The 9890-nt window shown below is 42.1% G+C and overlaps 2 protein-coding genes across 3 annotated transcripts in view; one reads left to right on the top strand and one right to left on the bottom strand.

The window, feature by feature from the left end:
- Positions 1 to 1199, bottom strand: part of Extl2 (exostosin like glycosyltransferase 2) — a 20886-nt gene extending 19687 nt beyond the window's left edge. For both annotated transcript variants that reach the window (XM_051165609.1, XM_051165610.1), the window contains exon 1: positions 910 to 1199. The gene's annotated coding sequence lies outside the window, so the exon portion shown is untranslated. The remainder of the gene's footprint in view (positions 1 to 909) is intronic.
- Positions 1200 to 1370: 171 nt separating this feature from the next.
- Positions 1371 to 9890, top strand: part of Slc30a7 (solute carrier family 30 member 7) — a 66068-nt gene continuing 57548 nt past the window's right edge. Inside the window, exons 1-2 of the mRNA XM_051165495.1 lie at positions 1371 to 1650; positions 1868 to 1969. Coding sequence (XP_051021452.1) covers positions 1571 to 1650; positions 1868 to 1969 — 182 coding nt within the window. The 5' untranslated portion in view covers positions 1371 to 1570. The remainder of the gene's footprint in view (positions 1651 to 1867; positions 1970 to 9890) is intronic.

Below are 9890 nucleotides of genomic sequence, written 5' to 3'. Positions count from 1 at the left end.
GCAAAGACAAAAGACAAATGTTTGCCCTAGAACTTAATATATAGAATCAAGTCGTTTTTACCAGCATTTTTTAAAAATACAAGATGTATTTTCAACAATCAAATTATAGACTAAATCCATTCCTTCACACAAAGTTCCAAGAACGAGGGCAAAACAGAAATAGATCTCAAATGAAGAAAATAATACAAACGAAAGAGCATTTTACAGTTGTCTCACCTCCAGTGCAGAAGACTGCGGTGGGGCCAGCAGCTTTATTTGCAGCTTGGTTAGCATAAAACGGAAAGGGAGTCTCTTTCGCTTGCCTCTTTCCCAACCCGTTCCCTAAATCCGGCTGCCAACCTCTCTGCTGGTCCAATTGATAACCTGGGAAATGCGCCTCCCGCAAAGTGAGTGCCTGGAGCAGGGGACAGTCCCCCTAGTGGCCACCCTACCCTCCGTTTTGGTGACGCTCCACTTCCTGTTAGGCAAAAAAGGCATTCCCAAGAAGCTCGGTTTTGTAGTTTCCAAGCCACCTCCCAAAGCCGGACCCCCTTTCCCAGTTTCCCTTCCTAGGTAACAACTTTTAATCATTCACGTGACGGGCCAGCTGACCTTGTCTAAACAATCCCCCAGGAAAAAAACAAAACAAAACAAAACAAACAAACAAACAAACAAAAAAAACCCGCCAGAGTGTGTCATTTTACCAGCCCAGGCTCATCCGCGGCATCCTTTGCCCTGGTGTCCTACCCAGCCAGCTAATGGACCATAGTGACAGCTACTGTCCTGGGGTGACCAGATGTTAAAGGAATGTGTAAGCGTTTGCCTTCAGGGCTGCAACTGATTGAGGTAGCCAGGAGAGAAAAAGCATGAAGCAGACCTCAAGGCCATAGTCCCCAAGGCCCTCTTCCCGAAGGGCTTCTTTAAAAATACCTTTAAGTGTTTCTTTTGCAAGGCACTCAAGGATCTCGTCCCGCGTGGCGGTTTCCACGGGTGGCGCGCACTCCCTTGGCGTTGATCTCGCGAAGCCACCCTCGCACATCCCGCGCAGTGGCGGCGCAGCACGTGGCCGCTTGGGTCCTTCAGTGATACCGCCAAAAAAGCACAGCGGGGATTTGAGGTCCTCAGGGGGTTAAGGCTGAAGGGGCAGGCGAGGGCTGCACTGCATCCGGGAACGTTAGTGGTGGGCGATCCGAGTGGGTGACAGCGGGCCCCCGAACCGGTCAAGCCGCATCTGCAGAGAGGCAGCTAGGATCGCTTCGGTGCGTGCAGAAGATCGGACCCCTAGCTCGGTTTGCAGTCCCAACTCACCGCAGCCCTCCGCAGCCCCGCCCTCCCTTCGCAAGCCCCGCCCTCGCCCCCACCCCGCCCCCACCTCCGCCTCCTGCTTTCCCGTCCCAGGACGCGTTGCGCGGCCCGGGCCGGAAGTCCTCGAGTTCCCGGGTGTGTGTCCGTGTCTGTGTCTCGCGGCGGTGCGCCGCCGCGGTCAAGCGCTAAGGGGTCCGCGTCTGAAGCGTCACCGCTGTCACTGCCGCCACCATACCGAGCCACTTCTAGAAGAGACCGAGGCCCGGCCCTTCGCCGGGTGGAGAAGATGTTGCCCCTGTCCATCAAGGATGATGAATACAAGCCACCCAAGTTCAATCTGTTCGGCAAGATCTCAGGCTGGTTTAGGTGCGGGGTTATGTGTTTGCTGGGAGGGGGCTGCCGGGCAGAAAGAGACAAAGCCGGGGGCTAAGGATAGCCTGAGGTCCAGGATGGGAGCGTCACCCTTCTGCTGAGGTGGAAAAGAGCATGTGGACTGGGTGGGTCTTGAAAGGGGAACCTGACTTCAGGGTCCCAGCACCCCACTTGACTCCTGCTAGCTTCTAATCACCTGTATCGTGCCCAGGTCCATCCTGTCGGACAAGACATCCCGGAACCTGTTTTTCTTCCTGTGCCTGAACCTCTCTTTCGCTTTTGTGGAACTGCTCTACGGCATCTGGAGCAACTGGTAACCAAAGAGGGGAGATGATTGGGGCGGAAGCAGAGGGTGAGGGAGACTAGCCACTATTTGCCTAGTGCCACGTAGCTCCTTACCAGTAGGTTCAGGTCTTACCTTTGCCACTACCGCTTTTGCTGAGTTGCTCTCTTGTACCCTCACCGGTTAGAATGGGCTGCATTTCTAAGATCAGGGCCTATAACGTATAGCTTCTTTGATTTCCTGCAACCCCACAGACAGGATTGACAGGCCCCCTCCTCAATTTTTTGGCAGATGGAATGAGTCTCTTGTCACACTGCTTGACTTAGCTATGCCGCAAGAAAACTGGGAGGATCCTGTTAGCTAACTTCCTTGTGGGTGTGGCATTTTTTGGATTTCACCCTTAAGATTCAGTGAGGGAAAATCTGTGCGGCCCTGTTCCATTTATGATTGTCTCTGAATGGCCTTTGAAGAGGTTTGTGAAGAGACCTTTGGCAAAACGTGTGCCGTTCTCTTTATGGTGAAACTGGCTCATGATTTTTCCTCTTATTTTTACTGCAGTAGACAATCCTATACAGTTTTCTGAGATTGCCTCTTGATTTGATGGTTTTTGGTGTCACCTTTGGGATTTTGGTTTGATTTTGTTTTCTGGTGTCATGATTTGGATAGCGGAGAGTCCAGTGTGACTTAGAAAATAGAGTCACTAGTATTTAAGTCTTTGTTGTGGGATAACTTCTGGGCTTGTGAAATGAGCACACTTCTCAAGTGTGCTAACTCTATCTCTTGATTTTATTCCCTTTTAAGAGATGGGCTGGAGTTAAGAGAGCTTGCAGCTCTTGCAGAAGATCAAAATTTAGTTCGCAGTGCCATATCTGGTGGCTCACAACTCGCCTGTAACTCTAGCTTCCGGGGATTTGTGTGCGCATGCGCGCACGCGCGCGCGCGCGCACACACACACACACACACACACACACACACACACACACACACACGGATAAAAACAAAATGTTAAAGAAAAGGAATCTACTAAAGGATGGGAGATATAACTCTCCCAGAATCTTTGAGGGTGAGTTAATTATATAGAGTCTTAGACTAACTGGTGCCATTTATGTTTTTGTTGTTGTTGTTGTTACTTCTATTAAATTAACTTGGTCTCTGTCTTTTAAAACCCATTTTCAGAGAATAAAATGATGCTAGTGTTTGTTCTCTAGCTCTGGTCAGTTTGGACAAAAGTAATTGTTTCACCAGAGGTTGTGACGTCTATTTTCTGGCGCACACCTTTGATTCCCACACTCAGGTGGCACAGGCAGGAGGCTAGTTCAAGGCTAGCCTGGTCTATATAGCTCCAGGACAGCCAGGACTAAGAGACCTTGTCTCAACAAACAAACAAACAACAACAAAAACCCAAGCAAGAAACAACAAACAAACAAACCCCCCCAAAACAAGCCAACAAACATCAACAACATAACCTGAAAAAACAAAACAAAACTTCTAGTAAGTAGTAGATTATAAACATTATTGGTTTTGTTATTGCTTGGCTACAAAAGTCAAGTAGACATAATTACATTTTGATGTATTTAATAACCATTTTGGTTTGTCTGAGAATTGTGTGTATATTTTGAAGGATACCTCATAACAGACTTTTTTAAGTCTCATAAACTTAATACTCTTTAATGTATCATATATGTTAAAAGTACTATAGTCTTAACTTATATATGAATATAGTACTTTAATTATGAATATATACTATTTATAATATAGTTTACATTTTCCTCTTTCTAAATTGTGTCATAATTTTGGCATATGTGCTCCTTAGTCTATGACTACATTTTAGCTTATATACATGTTTTACAATAGCTGCTTTATAGTGCTACATACTGTATTTCATTGTGACCTTTCATTAGCGTAAGCCATTTCATATAATACCTTGTTCTAGGGATTTATATTGTAGGTGTCTGAACCACCCATTTCGTGGAAAGCTGGGGGTATAGTACCTTTGTGATCCATAGAGATCACTTAAAGTATTAAAACCATTATAGCCTAAGCTGTTTTTCCATATACATCATTGCATAAGGAAGACATTGGTGGTGCATGACTTGTTATCTGCCCTTAGGTGATTTCTCTTCTGTATTTGGGTAACTGTCTGCTGTCCTCAGGAGACTTGTTCTCCTGTACCTTAATGCTTTATCCTCTTACCGTGTTGTTAAATCCTTCCGACTTGACATGCTGCGTTGTTGCCTGTTGTGCTGCAGTCATTTATTTTGTACCCATGTATGTCAAGTTTCGTATCTATAGTTGCTTATCCCCCAGTATTGATTTCTGTCAGTGAATATTAAACATAATCATTTGGTGCTTGGGAAGGCTGTGGTGTGGCTTAGTGGGATAGTTCTTGCCTATGATGTTACACACACACACACACACACACACACACACACACACACACACACAGTGCTATCAGCCTGTAATCCCAATATTTTGAAGATGGAGGCAGGAAGAGCAGAGGTTAAACATCTTCAGTTACATACTGAATTCAAAAAAAGAGAATTTTGTTTTTAGCTTAGATCTTTTCATAATCTGGCTTCCTATGTTATTTGGACACCAAATTTTTCAGTTTTGTTTTGTTTTATTTTGATTGATCATTTATGATATTTGATTATCTCTGCTTATTTCTCACCTAAACCCACTTTGACTTCATTCTTTAAAAATAAGTTTCATTAAAAAAAAGAAAAGAAAGAAAGAAATTTTGCCAGGTGTGGTGGTGCACACCTTTAACCCGAGCACTCGGGAGGCAGAGGCAGAGGCAGGCGGATCTTTGTGAGTTCGAGGCCAGCCTTGTCTATAACCAGAGTCCAGAGCAGCCAAGGCTACAGAGAAACCCTATCTCTAAAAACCAAAAAAAAAAAAAAAAAAAAAAAAAAAAAAGTTTCAGGTTTTCGACCATGAAAGATCAAATGGTTTTCCCAGCATAAGGCATTAAACCACGGATAAAACCTTCTCCTCATAGACATGAGTCGCAGCCAATATAAATTGTTCTGATGTTATTTCCAGGGCTTCCATGTTCAAGAAGAGCTTGGTTATAACTGGGCTGGGTGTTTGATGGTGAGAAGGCGTGGAAGCAGGCCTCGGTTCTGTGCACTTTCCCCTACTAACTATCTACCCCCTTTCAACTAGACTGTAGCTTTACTTAGAGCTCCATACACATGTGCTGTGTGTTATGGCGCCACAGTCAGCCTTCTTAGCACATTGCATGGAGTAGGGGCTTAATACGTATTTGCTGGGTAAAAGAAGGAGTGATTGAATGTATGGATTCATCTGTCTGTACTACTAACTACAGTGTCAGGGGAAATAACAACAGAAAGGAGAAAGTAAGCTTCCTTCTTTGGTTCTTAGAAGTTGGGAGGAAAGTGTAAGAATACTAGCTGGGTGTTTTGTTTCTGTCAAGAATGCTTTTCTTTCTGGTATTTTCTTTTTCTTTTTTCTTCCTTTTATTGAAAATAGATTTTTTCCCCCCACATATCCTGGTTATGGTTTCCCCTCCCCCTACTCCTTTCAGTTTCTCCTTACCACTCCTTCCATCTGGATCCACTTCCTTCTGTCTCTCATTAGAAAACAAATGGGCTTCTAAGAGATAATTATGCAATGAAATAAAATATAAGATAAAACACAACCCAACACATTGGAATTGAACAAAACAAACAAGCAGAAGCAAAAGAGCCCAAGAGAAGGCTAAAAAAGGCAGAGACTCATTGAGGAATCCCATAAAAACACTAAGCTGGAAGTCATAATATGTGTGCAGAGGACCTGCTGCCAACCTGAGCAGGCCTTGTTAATTTTCATTCATTTATTGTTGGCTAGCTATATAATCTCAAGGTAATATACGAATGTAGACTTGTATCATCAAGGATATTTTTTTCCCAACCTATAGAAAAAAACAACCCTGAAAATTGTTTAGACAAACAGTACCGTTTCCCCAAGATGGTTGGCAGAGCTCCATCTTTACCTCGTACCAGAAGGCCTGGAGCTTAGAGAGAAAGAGACAGAAACTGTATGTATTGTCTTAAATAGACTTATCTGGGTGCTAGCACATAATGCTTTCCTTCACATTTTTTATCACATGGTCATGCCTTGAAGCAACGTGGTTTATTCCAGAAAACCATGCGGACTGATACAAGCCAAGGCTTTCTTACCAAGGAAGAAGGGGCATATGTCCTGGAGAAAGAGATAAACCCACTGATCATAGGAAGTTGAGGGTTGGTGGTTTTGTTTTCTTTTTTCCAGCGTTACAGCAAGGCCTCCAGCACCTTTCATTTGAGTTGTGTGGCGACTCCTGCTCCCATGTGTTCTGGTGTGCCGTTATGTGTGCCGTTACGTATTTTCATGCTCTTTTGCTCTGCATTCGCTTTACCATCTATTAAGAACTTAATTTCAATTGTATCATCTACTATATCTGTTGGAAATAGTTTCACTTAGACACCGAAAAAGCTCATGCAACAAACTGTAAAGGTCGATGCTTCCGTTTTAATAAATGTTTGTTCTAGAAATGCTTAAGGCTATAGTGGGGGATCATTTATCCTGTTTTTATGAAATGTGCATAGGATTAAAGGCATGAGCTTGAGAAGGAAGCTTTTGAAAAGGATTTCATCTAACACTGCATAGGAGATGTTTGCTAAGTAATTAATTCCTTGGTGAAAATGCCCTCATTAATCACATATTTATTATGATAAAATTTAGTCTTTTATTAAGCTTTCTCTTTCTTATGACAACAACCAGCTGTGGTGAAGCCTTTTGCATTCTTGAATTTTATTTTTCACCTTAAAAACTTAGATAAATGTTTCATTTTGAAGAACATTAAGGATCATAGAAAGGCATGGAGTTGTAAGCTATTTCACTATAGTTCATTAGTTTATTAATGTTACTAATGTCAGGATTCTAGTAATTTTCTTTTCTCCTTTTTAAATGTGTGAATCCATGTGTGTATGAGTGTTCCTGTGATGGTCCGAATTTGAACTCATTAGCTTCCACAGTCATTTTTCACTTTATTTTTGAGATAGATTCATTGCCAGTGAAAGTTTTCTAATTTCTTGATAATAAATTAATACTTAGCCCTCTTACTCTACATTATGGAAATCAGCTGAGAAGAGGCTTATGAATTATGATAATCCCTTGTCTTCAAATGTAAATTAATATTTAGCAACCACTATGAATAGACTATTAGCTATTCATAGTTACCAATATGCTATCACATCAATATACCAATTAGCTATCAGTTACCAATAGATTGTTTAAGAAACTTTTTATGATGGAAAACCTTAAGCAGGTATAAATAGTATAATGGACCCTGTGTACCTGTCCCCCATCTTTACAGCCCACAGCCTTTTCACTTACTCTGTCGTCCGTGACCCACTGCTGGGTTGGCCTAAACAGATAGAAGATCCAATGCTTCCATATGCTTAGGGCTGATTCTTTAAAAATGAAAGCTACCTCCTAATAGTTCCTAAGTGCTCCTATGCCCTTTATTATCTCATACATTCTTTTTACATTACATTATACAGAGAAAAATCTAGCTAAGATCCACACATAGTATTTGTTGCCTGATAGGGAAGATATTACATCTCCTAAAATTGATAGTTTTTTTTTTTTCCTGTCTATATTTTTCCAAGTGGATCTTAAATAATCCTTTTTTTTTTTTTTTTTTTTCCCTTTTTCTGTTTTAAAAGCTGGTCTTAATTAGGCCAGTCTCCAGCTCCCCAGTGCCAGATTGTAGATACATGCTACCACTCCTAGTGTTAGATGAAATCCTTTTCAAAAGCTTCCTTCTCAAGCTCATGCCTTTAATCCTAGCGCTCAGGAGGTGGATCAAGCTCATGCCTTTAATCCCAGCGCTCAGGAGGCGGAGACAGGCAGATCACTGAGTTTGAGGCCAACCTAGTCTACAAAGTAAGTCTAGGACACCCAAGGCTACACAGAGAAACCCTGTTTCGAAAAACCAACAAAACAAAACCCCCAAAACATTTTAGCCTAGGGTAGCCTAGTCTTCATTAGGTAGCCCAGGCTAGACTTACTTATAGGGTTACTCGGCTCTTGAATGCTGAGACTAGAGGTGTGAACTATGCTTGGCTTCAGCTGTTTCTTTTGTCATGGAAGGTGTGATCACATTGTTTTACTTCAGTGTTAGTATTTCTCCTTTATACTAAAGGCGGTCTCCCTTATTAAAGTGTCTTTAGAACTAGTCACATACAAATGGATCATAACACTTTTGAAAAGAAAGTAGTGTTTAAAGAGGAGCCTAAAACAAGTGTGCCAATTGTAGGTACTCATTTTTCCTTATTACATTTTACTTCTTGTGCAAATCTATAATCTTGGGTAGTACCTATGCCACCTTTATGTTTTACTTACTTTTTATTTTTCATAAGTTTTTATTATATTTTTTTTGTTGTGTGTGTGTGTGTGTGTGTGTGTGTGTGTGTGTATGTGTATGTACGTACACGTGTGCACATGTGGAAACCAGAGGATACCCTATGGGAGTCAGCTCTGTCCACCATGTGGGCCCTGGGCCTTGAACACAGGTCTTCAAGCTTGTTGTCAGGCACCTTTCCCCCTGAATTAGCTCACCAATTCCTACCTTCATGCTCTGGAGAACTTTGTGCTGTACAGTCCAAATGGGAATTTATAGTGAGTAACACTTGCTGGTCCTGAAGGTGAGCAGTGAGGTTCAGATCTTCAAACCAGTGCTCCTACAGAGCATGAGAACTAGAGTCTTTTCCTGCGTGTTTATCTGCTCATCGGTAGCTAACTGACTTTCACATCATGGCCTTAGGTTCAGAGAGAAGGCCTCATATCATCTGCTATAAGAGAACATGGTGCTCTTCCATTTCAGAAGAGGAAGTAGTTTTTTAGACTGGGTTACATTTTATTAAATGCTAAAAACTTCGCTGGGAATATAATGCAGTGGTAGAGCCCCAGCACCACAAAACTAAATACAAGTAAGTAAATACTAAAAGGAACTTGGTTGCTATAGTCTATAGGATTTACTTTATTGTTTTTCCCTTAAGGCAATTATAGAAGAATGTTAATTTAGAACACGGCTGTTCTGGCAAGAGATTCCATCCAAAGACCTTTTAGGTCTATGTGATCTGGCTAGCAAGAGATCACATCCAAAGATCTTGGTCTGTGTGATCTGGCTGGAATGCAAACATGCCTTTAATCCAGGAGACAGAGGCAAGCAGATATAACTTCAATGTCAGCCTGGTATAGAGCAAGGATCAGGTAAAGAAAAGTTTAGCTGCAGTGATACATGCCTTTAATTCCATATGAAGGTAAAGTTAGTTTGTAGAAGGAAGTACCCATGTTTTAAAGTGATGTCTAATTGAGTGGCAGAAAAGGTGATGAATCAAAGAAGATTTGAGATTTCCTCTCTCATGAGAAGAGAGAGGAAAGGGGTACTACTTAAGAGGCAGGGTTTTTTTGTTTTGTTTTTTTAACCAGGACGTAATAGAGAGATGGGTTGCAGAGAGAGAACTCAAGTGAAGATGGAATGGGCCAGAAAATGAGAAGCCAGATTAGAGGAGATTGCTGAGTTAGTTTGAGGCCAAGCAGAGCAATTCTGGGCCAAGAGAGAAGCCAGTGTAAATAAGTCAGCTGGGAGAAGAGTTTGAGCCAGAACAGCTGAGTTGAATCAGCCAGCCCAGAGCTCAGAAAGAACAAGTAGTGGTGAGCTTATTCAGCAGTAAGTCGCAGAGGCTGAAGCCATTCTAGCCTAGGTTAGATTTTACAGAGGCTGGAAGCTTCCAGAGCTAGGCCTAGGTTAGCAAAAGGAGACAGTAAGCCTGTCACATGACAATTGAGTCACGAAAACCAAGTTCCTTTTACAGGCAATGTTTTATATCTATTGAATGTATAGGAAAATTTGCTGGAAAAAAAATAGCTTGCTGGGGTTCCTATTTAAAAAAAAAAA

This window comes from Acomys russatus, chromosome 23, assembly GCF_903995435.1.
Source record: "Acomys russatus chromosome 23, mAcoRus1.1, whole genome shotgun sequence".
Lineage (NCBI taxonomy): Eukaryota > Metazoa > Chordata > Mammalia > Rodentia > Muridae > Acomys > Acomys russatus.
This window is presented reverse-complemented; position numbering and strand designations above follow the sequence as displayed.